The sequence below is a fragment of the Trichechus manatus genome, unplaced genomic scaffold (assembly GCF_000243295.1).
Source record: "Trichechus manatus latirostris isolate Lorelei unplaced genomic scaffold, TriManLat1.0 scaffold00093, whole genome shotgun sequence".
Lineage (NCBI taxonomy): Eukaryota > Metazoa > Chordata > Mammalia > Sirenia > Trichechidae > Trichechus > Trichechus manatus.
Genome location: NW_004444029.1, coordinates 5,918,846 through 5,937,882, shown reverse-complemented (window position 1 = coordinate 5,937,882; position 19,037 = coordinate 5,918,846). Strand labels below are relative to the sequence as shown.

General features: G+C 46.4%; 3 gene segments (V, D, J or C); all 3 read left to right on the top strand.

Annotated features, from left to right (window-relative positions):
• Window positions 1-3,275: 3,275 nt before the first annotated feature.
• LOC105756608 (T-cell receptor beta chain V region CTL-L17-like) lies at window positions 3,276-3,935 on the top strand. The segment is given in 2 exon segments: window positions 3,276-3,399; window positions 3,505-3,935. Coding segments are annotated over 2 exon segments (510 nt in total).
• A 9,697-nt stretch (window positions 3,936-13,632) lies between these two features.
• Window positions 13,633-14,101, top strand: LOC105756607 (T-cell receptor beta chain V region 3H.25-like). The segment is given in 2 exon segments: window positions 13,633-13,681; window positions 13,794-14,101. Coding segments are annotated over 2 exon segments (357 nt in total).
• Window positions 14,102-18,097: 3,996 nt separating this feature from the next.
• Window positions 18,098-18,885, top strand: LOC101340918 (T-cell receptor beta chain V region LB2-like). The segment is given in 2 exon segments: window positions 18,098-18,325; window positions 18,443-18,885. Coding segments are annotated over 2 exon segments (492 nt in total).
• The last annotated feature ends 152 nt before the right edge of the window (window positions 18,886-19,037 follow it).

The window sequence follows — 19,037 nt, the reverse complement described above, 5'->3', positions numbered from 1 at the left end:
CCACCGTGTCCGTTCATCTCACTGAAAGTCTTTCTATTTTTTGTTGACTCTCTACTCTACAAAGCATGTAGTCCTTCTCCAGGGACTAGTCCCTCCTAATAACATGTCCAAAGTACATGAGAAGACTAAGTCTCATCATCCTCACTTCTAGGGAGCATTCTGACTGTCCTTCCTCCAAGCTAGATTTGTTTGTTCTTCTGGCAGTTCATTGTATATTCAGTATTCTTCTCCAACACCATAGTTCAAAGGCATTAATTCTTTTTTGGTCTTCCTCATTTATTGCCTAGTTTTGTATGCAAATGAGGTGATTGAAAACACCATGGCTTGAGTCAGGCACACCTTAGTCATCAAATTAACATGTTTGGTTTTCAACACTGTAACGAGGACTTTTGCAGCAGATTGGCCAAATGCAATACATTCGTTGTTTCATTGCTTGACTCCTGCTTACATGGGCTGTGATTGTGGATCCAAGTGAAATGAAATCCTTGACTACTTCATCTTTTCTTTGTTTATCATGATGTTGCTTATTGGTCCAGTTCTGAGAATTTTTGTGTTATGTTGAGGTATAATTCATACCTGTGGTCTTTGATCTTCATCAGTAAGTGCTTCAAGTCCTCTTCACTTTCAGCAAGCAAGGTGGTGTCATCTGCATAATGCAGGTTGTTAACGAGTCTTTCTCCAACCTGATACCCCATTCTTCTTCATATAGTCCAGCTTCTCAGATTATTTGCTGAGCATACAGACTGAATAAGTGCGGTGAAAGGATACTACCCTGCCACACATTTTTCTTGACTTAAATTCCCACATTATCCCCTTGTTCTGTTCGGATGACTGCCCCTTGGTCTAAGTACAGATTCCTCATGAGCAAAACTAAGTGTTCTAGAATTCCCATTCTTCTTGATGTTATGCATAATTTATTATGATCCACACAATCAAATGCCTTTGCATAGTCAATAAAACACAGCTTGTCCTAATGTGAGGACTTGCATGTTGCCGTGATACTGGAAGCTTTGCCACAGGTGTTTCTAATACCAGCAGGGTTACTCTTGATGGACAGCTTTCAGCAAAGCTTCCAGACTAAGACAGACTAGGAGGAAGGACTTCACAGCCTACTTCTGAAAAAAACTGGCCAGTGAAAACCTTATGAACAGCAGCATAATATTGTCTGATATAGTGCCAGAAGATGAACCCCTCAGGTTGAAAAGCACTGAAATACAACTGGGGAAGAGATGCCTCCTCAGAGTAGAGCCCACCTGAATGGCATGGATGAAGTCAAGCCTTTGGGCACTTCATCTGCTGATGTGGCAGGACTAAAATGACTAGAAACAACTGTAAATATCCATTACTAATCATAACATAGAAGGTAGAAAGTATGAATCTAGGAAAATTGGAAGTCGTCAAAAATGAAATAGAACTCATAAACATGGATATCGCAGGCATTGGTGAGCTGAAATGGACTGGTACTGGCCATTTTGAATCACACAGTCGTATGGTCTACTCTGCTGGGAATGACAAATTGAAGAGGAATGACATTACATTCTTCGTCAAAAAGAACATTTCAGGAACTATCCTGAAGTACAACGTATGGACAGCATAATATCCATACACCTACAAGGAGGACCAGTTAACATGACTATTATTCAAATTAAGCAACTACCACAAAGGCCAAAGATGAAGAAATTGAAGATTTTTACCAGCTTCTGCAGCCTGAAATGGATCGAACATGCAATTCTCGAACATTGATGATTACTGGTGATTGGAATACCAAAGCAGGAAACAAAGGAGGCTCACTAGCTGGAAAATATGGCCTTGGTGATAGAAATGATGCCAGAGATCCCATGATAGAATTTTGCAAGATCAGCCACTTCTTTATTGCAAATACGTTTTTTCACCAACATAATCTGCAACTGTACACTTGGACCTTACCAGATGGAATATACATGAATCAAATCCACAATTTCTGTGTAAAGAAGTGTTGGAAAAGCTCGGTATCATCAGTCAGAACAACCCAGGGACCGACCTCAGAACAGACCATCAATTGCATATTTTATATATATATATATATTTTTAATAGTCCATGGGTGGTACAAACAGTTAAGTGTTCGAATACTAACTGAAAAGAGGCTGTTCAAATCCACCCAGAGGAGCTCAAAGAAAGGCGCAGCAATTTGCTTCTGAAACAGCACAACCTTGAAAACCCTATAGAGCAGGTCTACTGTGCACACATGAGGTGAGGTCGCCATGAGTAGAGTCAACTTGACGGTAACTGATTTTTTTTATCCCTAATAGGAAGAATTCCTACAAATCAAACATAGTCTGGCAAGTAAAATCAATACAAAAGAGTTAAAGGGGTATTCAGAAAACAAGACCTGCGAGTAGGCAGTTTCCCCTTCAGGGTTACTCTGCCAGCTGTGGAGAAGATTTTTGAGCAGATGGAACCAAGGCTCACCCTCTCCAGAAATTACATTTGATTAAAGAGAGAGACTTTGCAGAGGCACCCCACCCGCTTCCCAAGGCAGCTGGCATCTAATGACTGGCTAGTACCTCCCTGTCTAGAAACTAATAGATGACATTTAGGATTTATTTTCTCCTTTTTGGCAAATGTTTGCTTCGTGCTTCCCTCTCTGCTGGGAAGCCTGCACTGGACACAGAAAACATGAAATAGGTCTGCTCCCAGCAGTCCAGGAAGGTGTCCTGCCTCCTTGGTGATGCCGAGCCTCCCTCCCTGGGCCACATGATAGAGCTGTGTCCTGTGGCCGCACCACTGGCTGCCTGAGGGCTCTGTGGCTCCACGGAGAGCTGCTGACAGCAGTGTGGGAGAAACAGGTCAAGGAGGATTCTTGGCTGGGTCCTGGCTGGGGGAGCCTCTTTGAGGAACCAGGCTAATGGGGGGTCTGAGGGGTTAAACATAGTCTTCTGGCACCCACTGACGTGATCTGCAGGTGTATTTACCACAGCAGGGAGGAAGCCCTCTGGAGCTTGCATTTGGTGGGGACAGGAGGGGCCTTCAGGAGGCAGCCCCCAGGAGAACCAAGGTCAAGTGCGTACCAAGGATCAATGGTCTCAGAGAAAGATCAGAGAGGGTGTGGTGACGGTTACTGCCCCGACCATTCCCGGCCACCTTGGCCTGATGGCCCCACCTTCTCCACAGGAGCTGGACAGAGGGGAGGACCAGAGTGCAATGAGCCTGTGCTGTTAGGGGTTGAAAGGGGTGCTTAGGATCATACAGGGATGATGACATCAGAACAGCAGTGTCACGGGGACAGTCTAGTCAGAGGAAGGGTAGGACAAGCCTGCTCTCTGGAAGCCCTGAGCAGGAGATGCCCACCCCCTTGCTGTCAGACCCTGCCAGGGGCTCCAGGATCCTCTGCTGGGTGGCTCTGTGTCTCCTGGGGGCAGGTGAGTCCTGGGCTCGGGCAGGACCTCCCTGAACCCACAGGTGTCAGATGGTGCTGCGCATCAGGCTCCCATAAGGTAAGCTCCAGCTTGTCCCCTACCCCATAGGTCCCGTGGACACTGGCACTGTCCAGTCCCCAAGACACATCATCACAGAAAAGGGAGGACAAGCCACTCTGAAATGCCACCCTGTCTCTGGCCATCGCAGTGTATACTGGTACCAGCAGGCCCAGGGCCAGGGCCCCAAGTTCCTCATTCAGTACTATGATAAGACGGAGAGAAATAAAGGCGATATCCCGGACCGGTTCTCAGCCCAACAGTTTTCTAACTACAGCTCGGAGCTGAAGTTGAGCACCCTGGAGAAGGGGGACTCGGCCATGTTCCTCTGTGCCAGCAGCATTGACACAGCCCTGCAGAGCCACCTCACACCTGTACCCAAACCTCCTGCTCCCACTGGGGATGTGAGGGAGGGCGAACAGTGCAGCCCCAGCCCAGCCCCTGTGGTGCTGCGGTCCTTCCCCGACACTCCCTGCCACTGAACATGTCCAGAGTTCCCTGACCACCACATCACTCAAGTTCTCAGCTCACAGGCCCCCTCCAATCCTAGCAAAGGGCAGAAGGGCCTACTCCGTGGGAGAGAGTAGGAGAACAAGGAAGGACATTATCATGTCCACTTTATAGATGGGGACATCTTCCGTCACTTTACAGACTGGAAGCTGAGGCTCATGGAGACTCCCCATATTTCATATTACAAATATTGGAGCTAGGATTCAAGACTATGTCTCTATGCTCCAGAACTAGTGTTTCCTCAGTCACATAGTGTCCCCAGTCTTGGTCAATAAGACGTGATGGAGCATGTCTCTCTCCTGGAGACCAGCTGAGCAGGTGTGAGAGGTCACACGTCATGGTGTGTGAGTGCTGCCGCTTAGTCCCCTGACTTCCAGGACCTAAAGCTTCAGCCAGAGAACAGGTGTGTGTCCCGAGCTGTGACCCAGTAGGAAGATGCTCCCCTCTGCCCCGTTCCACACGAAGCAGAGTCATGACACCCTCCAAATCCTGGGCTAAGTAACTAGGGGGTTTCCCAGGACCACAGAAGATTCAGCCAAGAAAATAGAAGCCCACCAGGAATTGAAGGCAGGGTGGGAGCTAACACAGGGAATTGGCACTCTCAAAATATCAGAAGGGCTGGGGAGGGAGGGCCTGGGGAGGCTGCAGCTGGCACTCAGGCCCACCTTTAAGGGTCAGAAATCTGAAGCTGCTACAGCTGTTGAAGTAAGGAGCTGGAGAAAACAGCCAAGGGTCAGAGTGGACATGTAGCCACCATGTAGATGATTCACAGGGAAGTATCCAGAGGCTCTTGCAAAACACCCATCTGCTGCTATGGATGAAATGTCTTTCTTCTGTCTGCCAAATTTTCCCCAGTTTAGCTTATTGGAAGAAGCTAAGCTGTTTCCAGAAAGGTGCTGTCAGCAGACTCTGGAGAATGGAGATTCAAGGCTTCTAGCTCTTGCAATACAGGCGAGAGTGTTGGAGGGCATTTAAGGTACCTGGGGCCCTGGTGGCACAGTGGTTAAGAGCTCAGCTGCTAACCAAATGGTTGACAGTTCAAATCCACCAGCTGTTCCTTGGAAATCCCATTGCAAAGTTCTACTCTGTCCTATTGGGTTGCTATGAGTTGGAATCACCTTGACGGCAATGGGTTTGGTTTTTGGGGGAATTTTTTGGGTGCCAAGAGGGAGCCATGGTGGTGCAGTGGTTTAGCACTCACCTGCTAACTGAAAAGTTGGAGGTTCAAACCCACCCACTGACTCCACAGGAGAAAGATGTGGCAGTTGGCTTCTGTAAAGATCACAGCATTGGATACCCTATGGGGCAGTTCTTCTCTGCCCTATAAGGTCTCTATGAGTTGGACTTCACTCAAAGGGAATGGGTTTTCTGGGTGCCAAGACCATACTTAGCACCTCAAGCTACAGAGACCAGAAAATACAAAGCATGAGAGTGAATTTTAATTTGCTGCCATCTTGTCCACAAAAATCCATTGTAGTTTAGCTGTAGGATACTTGTTACTCATTTGTTAATTTCTGGAATATCTACACTGGAAAAAAAAATCCTTGAAGTTTGGGAAACAAGACTTAATTTAAAAAAAATCACACTCCTTATCTTTAAGAACAGAATAAAGTCCTGGCGACCTGCTTCCATAAAGATTACAGTCAAGGAAACCCTATGGAGCAGTCCTACTCTAACACAGGTGGTGGCCATGAGTCAGCATCAACTCGACAGCAGCTACCAACAGCAACACAACATGATAACACATTGAAGAAGTGGATGACTTGAGATCCAAGCATCTCCTTTTTCCAAAGATTACATTAAGATGTGCGGTCACAGAAATAGCCCTGACTGAGCGATGGTCTCTATATGAAACTACATCACCTACTGCTGTTGACTACACGGAAGTTCTGAGTTACAGCAAGCTTCTGGCTCAGCTGATATTCTTCCATTTGGTAGGGACAAGACTTTCTGAATGGAGACAGAGAGTTTCCCTGTGACCCAGGAAGCTCTCTATGAACACCTCATTTGCACCATGAAAGACACTCTTTTCTTCAAGGCCAGCACAGTCACAAGGACTCAGGCAGCCCAATGCTCCGCAACCTCATTCCAAACAAGGGAGGACCTGGCCCACAAGAGCACAGGGGAGCCACGTGTGGACCACGGCTCTGTGAACTGCTGGAAACAGCACAACATGAGTCTTCACCCCCGAAAACTTGCTGACTGTCAGGCTGGTTCTTTTAATGAGGGGGTCGCTGTAGGCTGACACAAGTGATCCAGATTCTGGGTGAGGAGGAAAATTGGTAAAAGGTTCCTGGAGGAGAGTTTTGATCAGACAAGTCAGAAAAGGCACCAGGGTGGCCATGATGATCCTCCCTACACTACAGAAATATCAGGCGAGTAAAAATAGTATGCTGTTGTTAGCTGCCAATGAACTATCTCTGACACATGGAGACCCCACGTGTGCAGAGTAGACTTGTCCATAGGGTTTTCAAGGCCTTGATCTTTCACAAGCAAATCACCAGACTTTTCTTAAGAGGTGCCTCTGGGTGGGTTTGAACTGCCAAACTTTCAGCTAGTAGTCGAGCGCTCAATCCTTTGTGCCACCCATGCACTTCAAAAACAACACTAATGAGGAATTATACCATAGCGGGAAGAAAATATATATAGAGAAACAAATTTCCTCCCAGAAGTCAGGGACACGACATATACACAGATAAACTGTTTACAAACAGAGCTACAAATGCTCCCATTCGGAACTGCTCGGCTGTGCATCTATGATTGACTTGTTCCTGTGGGGAGCAATGTGGCTGCCAAACTCTGTAGTGCAAGCACCTGTGGGGACAGTGACGTCATGAGCATCTCTACTGGAGGTCCACATCCCACGACGGAGCTGAGACACAAATTCTCCCTGCGCTGGGATGGGCCCCAGCTGCCTCTTCCCCGTGGTCCTCTGTGTCCTGTGGGCAGGAAAGTCCTGGTCACAGATGCACCTCCTTCCGTGGGCCTCCCACAGCCTCAATACAAGCCCTTTTCCTGGGACCACAGCATCAGCCTCTGCTGCTGTCTGTTACAGGGCACACAGATGCTGGTGTCACCCAGACCCCGAGGCACAAGGTCACAAGGACAGGAGGGAATGTGACCCTGCAATGTTCCCAGGACATGAACCACGACTACAGGTACTGGTACTGACAAGACCCGGGACTGGGGCTGCGGCTGATCCATTACTCAGCAGGTGCTGGCACCACCAACAAAAGCGATGTCCCTGATGGTAGAGTGTCTCCAGATCAAATACGGAGCACTTCCCCCTCCCACTGGGTTCAGCTGCCCCCTCACAGACAGCTGTGTACTTCTGCGCCAGCAGTGTCTCCAAAGCGCTTCACGACCACCTCAGCCCCACACAGAAGGGGTAGCTAGAGGGGTTGAGGTTGTCCTGTGTTCATGCGTCCTAGCCCTGGGAAGGGCACCTCCAGAAGCCCTGGTATGCACATGGCCCTGAAGTGTGCAGTGTCCTCCATGAAGCCCCAACCTCACTAGAGGTCACCTCATGCCCTGGCCTGCAGGTTCTCTCTGCTGCAGGAAGGGAAACTCGTCTTCACGTGAGCTGCAGGGAGATGCCCTCAAAAACCCCAGGGCAGCACACTCTCCCCTCTCCTCCCTCCACACTGTTGGTTCACAGTCAACCTCCTCTCATATCCCTCTACTCAGCACGCCCTTGCTCTTGGAACCGCGCTGCAAGGCCCCAACCATCCCCATGTCCATTAACTCAACCTGCTTCCAAAACAAGTCCAGGCAATCACCCAGCCACCACCTAGTCTGATTGTGTTCCGAACCCGTGAGGCTGGTAAAAAGAGAAGCCAAAGAGAAGGGTAACTACAGGTGAGACCAAGAGGCCATTCATAGGTATCTCAAATCCCCGGACTGGGATGCTGTATTAAGGTGGAGATAGTTTGCAGGCAGACTTTGAAGTTGGTGCAAAGGGTTGAAGCACTCGGAGGCTAATTGAAGGGTTTGAGGTATGAGTCCACCCAGAGTCATCTTGGAAGAAAGGCCTGGTGATCTACTTCCAAAAATATCAGTCAGTGAAAATCTTATGGAGCACAGTTGTACTCTATACACATGGGGTCACCATGAGTCAGGGTCAACTTGACAGCACCTCGTTGGTTTGTAGACATCAGTCTTCCATCTGTGATGTGGGTGTAAGATACAAAACCACTATCTCAGCAGGTTTGCAAAGCTGTGCATGTATGGAGGGACCTCTGAGCTACTGTATACCAAAAGAAAAAAGAAAAACAAAACACTGTTGCCATCAAGTTGACTCCAACTCACAGTGACCTCACATGACAGGGTAGAACTGACCCATAGGGTTTTCTAGGCTGTAAATCTGTATGGAAGCAGACTGCAACATCTTTCTCCCACAGAGCAGCTGGGAGATTTGAACTGCTGACTTTTCAGTTAGCAGCTGAGCACTTAAACACTGTGCCACCAAGGCTCCTTAAGCCACTGAGCCACCCTGTAGGATGTGAGAAACAGGGAGCTGTGTGGAGAGGTCTGGAAGGATATGCGGCAGGGGTAAATAAGGGAACACCTGACTCAAAGAAGCAGTAAATGGTTTAGGTGATAAACTGCTGCTCTGTGCCTGACCCAGCCATGCCCAGACTCCTTGCAAAGCAGGAAGCTGGGTACAATAACACAGAGAGGGGTGAACCTCACCCTGTGATGTCAACAGCAGCTTTGTCACCACAGGCAAATCTACCTACCCGGGACCAGGGTCTGTGAACTCTCACCTCTGCACCCAGAGATCAGAGCCTGAAACAGACGCCGCACTCCCGCTCTAGCCTTGCTGCGGGTCCCGGTCTTCTCCCCTGCCTGGTTCTTTGTCTCCGGGAACCAGGCGAGTCCCGGGCAGAAGGAATGCTTTGACTAAGGCTCTATTGTCTTCAGTTCTGAAGTCCCTGGGTAGTGCAAGTGGTTTACACGCTTGGCTGCTAACTGAAAGGTTGCAGGCTTGAGTCAACCTAGAAGGGCCTTGTAACAAAGGCCTGACAATCTACTTTTGAAAATCAGACATTGAAAACCCTATAGTGCCCAGTTCTACTCTGACACACATGGGGTCGTCATGAGTAGGAGTCAACTCGAGGGCAACTAGACTGGTCCTCAGTCCTATGACTTTCTTTCATGGCAGCAACATCAGCCTCTTTCTTGACTCTAAGTTACCCTTCTCTCTCTACAAGTCCCATGGATGCCATGCTCACCCAGAGCCCAAAATACCAGGTTACCAAAGTGGGAAAATTGGTGACTCTGAGTAATTCTCAGAATCTGAATCGTAATACCATGTACTGGTACCAGCAGAAGTAGAGCCAAGCTCCAAAGCTGCTGTTCTACTACTACAAAACAAACTTTAATAAGGAAACAGATACCGCTGATAACTTCCAACCCAGCCAGCCCAACACTTCCTTCTGTGCTCTTGATATCTGTTCGACAGGCTTGGGGGACTCGGCCTTGTACCTGTGTGCCAGTAGTAGAGATACAGTGGTGCGGCCTTGCCTCTTCTCTGCTCGTAAACCTTCCATCCCCCAGATACAAGAGCCATCTCTAGGACCTACACCCTTTCTTACAGCAACAACAGGAAGTGAGTTTATGGCTGCCATGATCTCATCTGTAGGCAGGAGCTGAGCATAAACCTGCAAAAACCATTGTCAGTTATGCTGAGAGTAGTACACTGACTACAATGGCCTGATGTTCAGTTTCTGGTAGTTTCCTCAATATCCAGTTTGTGGTATTTTCCTAGGATCAGCTTCATCACCCACTCTTCCTTGAACCATTGATTTAAAGTTAAATCTGTTCTGTCCTCTTCAGAACACAAATAGAAACTTTTCTTCTTTTTTCATTGCTTGTTTTAATCTTATCTAAATCAAAAAACCAAATCCATTACCCTCCAGTGGATTGCGACTCACAGTGACCCTATAGAGTATATAGAGTAGAACTGTCCTATAGGGTTTCCAAGGAGTAGCTGGTGGATTTGAACAGCCAGTCTCTTTGGTTAGCGGCCAAGGTCTTAATCATCGTGCCACTAGGGCTCCTTAATCTAAATTAGAGGCTTAGAAATACAAGAGGCATTATGTGAAGGATTAGGGTAACCCAATGCACATAACTGATTCTCTCTCATTTGATCAACACTTAGAGTATTTAGTATTCTAGGAGAATCCACATGTTTTCAGTACAGATATGGGGCGACTTCCACATTAAAAGGAGAATGAAAGTAGATATAGTCCCCAAATAAAAATCTTGCAAGGTAGATCCCATCTTAGAAAAAAAGGCACTACACTAAACTGCTCGTCTCTGGAGTTGGAGGTGCTGTTGGAATAGCAAATGAAAACCATAAATAGTAAAAGAAATCAGACTGGAAAGAGAGTATGTTTGGAGATGTATAAGATGGGTTATCTGTATGGAAGAAGAAGATAAATCCTGAGACAAACAAGAGCTCCAGGGAAAGCCAAAAAGGAAGGTCACAGGAGTGAGGGAGATGGGCTTCCCGTGGCTGAGCTAAAGGGGACACCTTGTGCATTGTCAAAGGGGAGTGCAATGTCTTATAATTTATCCCTGGGTGAGAATGGTGTTCTGAATTAAGGCAAAAACCATAAAGACTGATACAGTTATCTACCTAAAAATGTAAAATCCTGCACATTAAAAAAGTACAGTAACCTAGAAAAATATTTCAAGGATAGTACAAAAGAGATTTTTATAAATTCTTAACATGTGTTTTAATGATAGTAATGATAGCTGTTTTTCTCTAAGCACTTACTACAACTGGACACCAAGGTTGTTTTCTTTTTTTAACATATGTTAGCTTGTGTAAGGAAATAAAGAAGGAAGAAAGGAAGGAAGATAGGCAGAAAGGAAGGAAGGGAAGGAGGGAGGAATGGAGGGAAGACAGAGGTTAAAGTTTGGAGAGGCCAAGACAGCTAGAATTTGTGAGAAGACTACCTGAGAGAAGAAAGAAGAAGCTACACGAAGAAAGAACTCCGGACACTGCATAAAGCTCTCTGCATAGGGAAATGTGCTGGGGAAATTTAAAAAGCATTTGAGAAGAACCCAGACAACACTCCCCAGCGCCCCCAGTAGGGCCATACTTTGGTAGTGGTTCAAAAGTTGCCTAGAGCATGAGTTCGCAAATACAGATTGGACACCTATTTCTGTAAAGAAATTTTACTGAGGGGAGATACACTTCCAAAATGGTGGCACGAGGAACTCCACACTCTCCCCACTGTATTAACCATTTCTGGTGAAAAATCACCATTTAAGTTCCCTGGAAATTTTCCCAAGGGCATACAGCATATGGAGACACATTCATTCAAGAAAAAGTACTAAATCTTGGTCAGAACAGTGAGTCTGTGGCATTTGAGCTTTGACACCCCTTCCCATCTCTGTGTGACAAAAGTTCTAACCTCGGGTGGGTCAAGAACATGGAACCCTCCCCCGCCCCCCAGTCTAGGGCTACAATTTCTCCGTGGAGGGGCAGATTGCTAGCATTTATCATCCTGCACCCTAGTTCTGTGTCACAGAAATGGTATTTCAGACAAGCAGAGCCAAGAGATCTGGGTTCCCTTTTTCCATCCAGCACCAACTTGTAAAGTGGAAGCTCTCCCCAAGGCACAGCAGACCAAGAATACTGGGCCTTGTCTTCCTCATCCAGCATGTTCATTTTGAGGAGATTCCACTTAGAGAAACGTAGACCAAGAAAACTAGTGGCTGCCACTCCCCTGCCCAGTACCCCACTCATGGAGTAGGAGTATTCTTACAGGAAATTCCAATAGAGCCCAGCCAAAATCTCTATCATCCCTGAAGGGGTAGGGGTCAGGGAGATTGAGTCATGCCAAGCCATGCCCTCTGAGGAGTGACAGCATCGCAGACTGCACACAGCAGAGGAAATGGGCTTCTCAAATCAAACCACTAATCAAAAGCACAAACAAATAAACAAGGTGGAGGTTGAAGCTGAGCAATCAGTACACAGAGCCACTGCAATTCATTACACAAAATGTTTAGATGTATTCAGAGTACTGAAAGAAAAGAAAAACAAACAAACATGTCAACCAAGACTCTTATACCCAGCAAAACTATCACTCAAAAAATGAAGGTGAAGCAAAGGCGTACTCAATAAACACAAGCTGACAGAATTTTTTGCTATCCCACACACCTTACTGAAAATACTAAAGGGGGGTTTTCGAGCTGAAAGCAAGTGATATCAGTGACATCTGCCATGTGATTTAACCCCACTAAAGAAACAAAGATCACCAGGAAAGGTGATTATGTAGGTAAATACAGTAGATAGTATAATTGCGTGTTTCCTCTCTTAACTGATTTTAAAAGCAATTGCATGTAAAACAATACTTATATAATTGTATTGTTGGGCCTGTAACGACAGAACTGTGGTGTATTTGATAACAGCAGCACATAGGAGGTGAGTGGGAGCAAAGCTGTGTTCGAGTAAGAAAATGATGCTGTTCCTCTTAGTTACTGTCGAGTCGGTTCCGACTCATGGTGACACTATGCTTGTCAAAGTCAAAGTGTGCTTCATAGGCTTTTCAAAGGCTGAATTTTGGAAGTAGATCACCAGGCCTTTCTTTCAAGGCACCTCTGGGTGAGTTAAAACTGCCAACCTTTCAGTTAGTAGCCGAGCGCAAACTGTTTTTAAAGCAAATCCACAGGAAGAAATGAAGAGAAACAGAAATGGTAAATAAGAAAGTTAATAAAACAAACTATAAATATAGACTACGTCTCCTTTCCTCTCTCAGCTTCTGTAAAAGATACAGCAGGGGACCGGACAAATCAATGATGATATAGTCACACGAGAGAACATTTGAAATGAAATGAACATGAAAAGGAATAAACTGGATATATATAAATAATGAATCACAAACATAATTTTGAACTTAAAATATGAGTATTGTAGAAAAATACAGTGTGATTTCATTTATAGAAGAAAACAAAATGGTACCGACTTTAGATGTATTTAGATGTATTTACAAATGAGCAAAAGCTAGAAAAAATTCAAGGGATTACTAGAAGGGTTTAAAACAATGGTCACCTCTGTACGGGAGAGAGGAGAATGGTTTAGAGAAGAAGAGTGACGACAGGATACTTCTAAAATTACATATGTTCATCTGCTTTAGAGTACGTGGGTGTTAATTTTATTGAAATCTCTTCTGCATTATATACAGCTAAAATATCTTTATTTTTTTCAATATAAAACATTTTTTCAAAAGTAAAGTGTGAGTATATGAGTAGGAAAAAGCCTTGGAAAATCCACATGAATTATTGGTTTGTTGCCTGGGGTAGGTAGGAATTTGTGAAGGAGTAGATAGGGTGGGAAATGGGAGACAACAAATTCATTAAAGTACTGTCCAAGACCTTTTCCTTTTTGTAATGGAAGAAAAGCAGAGACAGAGAAGCAAAGAAAGGCAAACTCAGCATGGTTTACCTACAAATTGACGTTGTTACAATGTCCCCTCCTTTAAGCGAGGGTAAATCTGCCTCCTGTGTTCTGTGAAGTACTTCTGTCTCATGTACAGAGCCGCACATCAAGGACGACTGGATTCTATGAAGTGGCCACGTCACACAGAAGCTGCGGATAGGAGATAGGAAGCCTTAGAGAATGTCACCTGCCTCCATTCTTCCCCTAACTCTGCCATGCACCCAATAGTCATTGGCTTTATAGTCCTTTGCTTCCTGAGTGCAGGTAACTCTCTGTCCTGAATGTGCCAGTCCCCAGCCCTAGGCCTTTCCCAATGCCCATGTCACCAGACTCCCTCTTGGACTCACTCTCTAATCTCTGTCTCCTTCCCTTGCAGGCTCCTTTGATGCTGAAGTCACCCAGACGCCAAGACATCTGCTCAAAGGGAAAGGACAAAAAGTGAAAATGGACTGTGTTCCGATAAAAGGACACAGTTATGTTTATTGGTATCAGCAGATCCCAGCCAAAGAGTTCAAGTTCTTGATTTCATTTCAGAACGAAAAGATCTTTGATGGAAATGAGATGCCCAAGGAGAGATTTTCAGCTGAGTGCCCCCAAGACTCAGCCTGCAGCCTGGAGATCCAGCCGGCAGGGCTACAGGACTCGGCCATGTATTTCTGTGCCAGCAGGGTGTCCACAGTGTGAAACATCAGCTATTCTTGGTGCACAAACTCAGGGTGGCCCAGCACAGGAAACAGGTGGCTCGCTGGTTGGAAGGAAGGAAGAGAAGCCAACTAGAGTGCCCTTAGCCAACAGGGAGTTTATTGCAAGGCTAAACATGTGCCCCTCCTGAAAAAAAAAAAGAAAAACAGTTACTGTCCAGTCAATTCAGACTCACAGAGACCCCATGTGTGCAGAGTAGAACTGTGCTCCATAGGGTTTTCAAGGCTGTGGCCTTTCAGAAGCAGAGTGCCAGGCCTTTCTTTCCAGGTACCTGTGGATGGATTCCAATCACCAACCTTTTTGTTAGTAGCTGAGCGCTTAACCATTTATGTTGCCTAGGGACTCCAAAGAACCCCAAAACAAGAACACAGACATTTCTCAGAAACAATCTGAAATGAAGTCTTGCAGCTATGACATGGCCAACTTTATAACTCGTTTCTTTTTTCTGCCTTGTTTATCTCACGATTCTTCCTTATTATATATTGTTTTCTTCATTTCTTAGCTCTCATAGAAAGTAGATGGTTATATATTCTGATTGTAGTTTTCCAACCACATTGAGAAGGATGAGCTTGACTGTCTCTCTACCTAGACTACAAAATCCAGAAGACAGGAGAGATTGTCCCTGCTTTTCTCAAGAAGGTTATCTTGGAAAATCCACCTCTAGTCACAGGGGTCAGGTCATTTTGAACATGGCACCTGGGGCCTGTCCCTTTGAGTTTATGGATCAAAAGGCCAGGATTTCAGGGAGAGGAATACACAAATTAGGGGCTAGGGCACCCAAGAGATGTCCATTACAAATGAGAAGGGGAATTGTTAATGTATTTGCTGGCTACAGCGATCCTGGGAGAAGAGAAGGAAATAGAAGATCAAATCTTAGTTTTCAGAACAATGTGCAAGCCAGTGAAGATCCCAGTGTATCTCTTTATATGGGGTTAAACTCTGGCAGCACAATAAGCATGCTAATGTTAAGTGTGACAGCTTCAGATGCTGCAAAGTCACTTGTTGGTTTCTGTGGAGCTGAGACAAGAGAGCAGATTAGTGTGTTCTCAGTGGGAAAATACCTGTTGTGGAGACAAGCAAAAAGTGCTCAGGTATGTGACTGAAATATAGGAGGGACAACACACTCAACATCGATACAGTTGTAGGGAGGCATTGGGTTATTAACTCTACCTGGGTAGGTCATTATATTTACATAGAGCAGATGGAGAATTCAGTATATCTCTGTTAAAATTCTATAATCCATTCTGTCCACAAAACTGGCCTTTCTACACCACCCCACCACTCAACTTTGGAGAACTTTATAGATTCTCTCTGGACTCACCTTCCTTTTTTCAATATCAGCTGAACCCACTGGACTTACTCTCAGAAATCCAAACTTACTTCTTCTGTTTTCGGGCAAAATTTCTTTCTGACGCCTTAAAACATCAGCTCTCACTTTGCTGGTGTAATTGTATGACCTCTTATTCAAGCACTGGACAAATCAGTTGTTAGCGGAAACACAACAAGAATGTTCCTTAGAAGCAAGGATGACAAAACTTCGACTGGCTCATAGTGGACCTGTCATCAGGGAGAACCAATCAATGGAAAAGGACAGCATGTTTGGTAAAGTAGAGGGTCAGCACAAAAGCTAGAGACCCTTAATGAGATGAGCTGACAAAATTGCCGAAACGATGGACTCCAACATAACAACGATCGTGAAGATGGCGCAGGACCAGGCAATGTTTCATTCTCTTATACCTAAGGTTGCCGTGAACCAGAGCTGACTCGACAGCAACTAACAAGAACATTTTAAGTTACTTTTCCAGCTCTCTATAAGGAGTGTCCTTAGTACCCCATTCTTGGTCCCCTCCTAGTCCACTGTTACTCCTGGTGGCTGATACCTTAGCTCTTGTCACATAGGAATCACTTCTCTGGATGCCATTGTCAGCCTTCTCTTGGACTACTTCCGTTCTGAAGAAACTGCTCTCCTAACGGTCAAAACTGCCTATGACCAGACCAAAAGTCATGTTTGCTGCTTTGCTTGCTTGATCTCTTTGAAGAATGCAGCAATACTGACCATACAGTAAGTCTGGAGCTGTCTCTCGGCTCAGGTTCATTCATACCCTTTCAAGTTAAGTTTCTTCTCCTCTTTTTTTTTTTTTTTTTTTGTTTTAATGCAGTATGCAGATCCTAAATTTATCCATTAAATATCCCCCTTCCCAGGAAAATTCCTCTTGTTCTATTTACGTTTTAACCTTCTAGTTTATTGACTTATGAAATCATCTTTTTGTTGTTAGTTTAGCCATTTAAAAATCTCTACTCAAAAACTTTTAAAATGTCATGGGCAGACAAATTACTCAGCATCACTGAAAGTACAAGTAAAAAGGCCTGTTACGGGGTGTGGTCAGAACTTCAAAGTCAGGATATCTGGAGGTGGGCTCTAGGATTGCAGGTTTATTTTACCAAGCCCCCAACGATTTCTCGTCAGGGGTAAAGTTTGAGGACTACGGCCATGAGGATTTTAAAAACCTTGCCAGCATGTCAATTCCGACTCATAGTGACCTTAGAGTACAGAGCAGAACTGCCCTATAGGGTTTCCGAGGCTGGAATTTTTATGTAAACAGACGGCAACGCCTTTCTCCCACAGAGTGGCTGGGGGATTGAACCGCCGACCTTTCAGCCAGCAGCCGAGCACTTAACCATTATGCAACCGAGACTCGTATCAGGACTTAAGGGACTGATAAAACAGCAACTGCACTGTAGTTTCTCCCATTTTGTTTTTGCTCTTTCTTTTCCCTCTCACTCAGCTTTTCTTTTTTCCACTTTCTCTTTGGTTTTCTCTAAGGTTCAACTTTCCTAAGTCCCCTGAAGTGGAGTTGGAGACTTGTTTGCATTATCCCTGTAAGAAAGTAAAGATAAGGTCAACTACTTGGAAAGGTGCCTCCCTTGTGAAGAGAGGCCAGCAGCTGGGGCCGTGTTCAGGAAAGGGAGGTAAGTGTCAGATGCACGTTGCAGGCCAGAGGAGCAGCATCTCCCTTCCTCTCTGCTCTGAGCACTCAGATCCAGTGCTGGGAGACCTCATCCTGCCCACCCCCATGGACACCGGGCTCCTCTGCTGAGTGGCCGTCTGCCTCCTGCGGGTAGGTGAGCTCAGGGACATGGGACAGTTTGAAGGGATAATGTTTCCCCAGGCTGCCCTGATGCTCCGTGACCTCTGTTCTCTTCTTCAGGCCACACAGAACCTGGAGTCCTCCAGACCCCCCGCCATAGGCTCACAGAGGTTGGCAGGGGGTGACCCTGAGGTGTGACCTCCCTCCTGGTCACATATTTCTGTACTGGTACCAGCAGAGTCAGGGGCAGGGAGTGGAGTTTCTGATTTCTTTCAGTACAAAATGCTGAGGAGGTGTCTGGGATGCCTAGGGAGATGATCTTGGCCAAGGGGTCTGGAAGGTCCTTCTCCATGTTGAGCATCTGGACTGCAGGGTGCAGGGACTCAGCGGTGTACCTGTGTACTAAGGGACATTGACGAAAGGTCGGGGAAAACCAAGAGAATGAAATTGACATAAATGAACACCTAAAACCGGCCAGATAGAAAGTGACCAAGTGGACACAAGACCCCGGTGTGAGGTCACTGGTGGACCCAAAGGGAGACAAGACCCAGGTGTGAGGTCCCTGGTGGACCCAAGGGCAGCCACCAAGCTTTGTGCAGCTGCTGACTTGAGTGGTGCCTTGATTTCCACGGCTGTCACAGATCCCTGTGATGGACACCAGGGGACACTCTTGCCTGAGAAAGATGATGGGATCAAGCTGCATCCTGCATCCTGTAGGACCAGAGTATTTGCAAGCTCCTACAGGTGATCAAAGCATCCTGTAACTAGGAGGTAAAACAGACGGGTCAGTCGGGGGAGGCCCTGCCCCAGAAGTGCAGAGATGCTGCAACAAGGAAGAGGAGGATGCAGAGGTCCTGAAACCCCGGGGGAGGCGCTGTGACTGCTGTCTCCTGGCCTCAGTCTCCTCCTCTGAAGAATTAGGGAAGCCACCTTGAGTGCCTTCAGGATCCCTGCCAGCTGTTCATCTAGCCCTCTGAGGAATTCACATATTCAACCAAGGGGTCCCCAGAGTGTCCTCCCACCTCTCACTTCCCAAGTGCTGGCGATACAAGGAGACAACTCCCAGCGATGGGCAGTCGGGTCCTCTGCTGCATGGCCCTTTTTCTCCTGGGGGCAGGTGAGTCAGGGCTCAGGGAGGCATCCTTCCCTACCCAGCAAGATCTGCTCTCAGCCCCTCAGTGACAGCAGTATCAGCACCTCCTCTCTGGGCTTCAGCTTCTTTCTCTTCCCACAGGCACCACGGATTCTGGAATCACTCAGACCCCAAAATACCTGGTCCGAGAGGAAGGGCAGAACGTGTCCCTGAAATGTGAACAGACTTTCAATCATGACTCCATGTACTGGTACCTGCAGGACCCGGGGCATGGGTTGAGGCTGATCTACTACTCACTAGTCTCAAATAATGTCCAGGAAGGAGACGCAGCTGCAGGCTACAGAGCCTCTCGGAAGAAGAAGGAGCATTTCCCTCTCATGGTGACACGGGCCCAAAGGAACCAGACGGCTCTGTACCTCTGTGCCAGCAGCTTAGCCACAGAGAAGCACAGCCACTGCCTCCCCATGCATAAATGTGTCCCACCTCTCCAACCCCAACCACAGGCTTGGGTGCTCTGTGGCCACGCCCTGCCCTCCTCCTCCAGCCAACCAGGCACACGAAGCAGCTACTGCCTTATAAAATGAACTGAAAAGAGGGCATATAAAAACGAAAGTAAAGGGGGACTCCAGCAAGATGGCGGTCTAGGCAGAAGCACCACGCCGTCCCTCCACAACAAAGATCCGAAAAACTAAGCCAAACAGAGAATCAACAATCCTGAAACCCTAGAACATCAAAT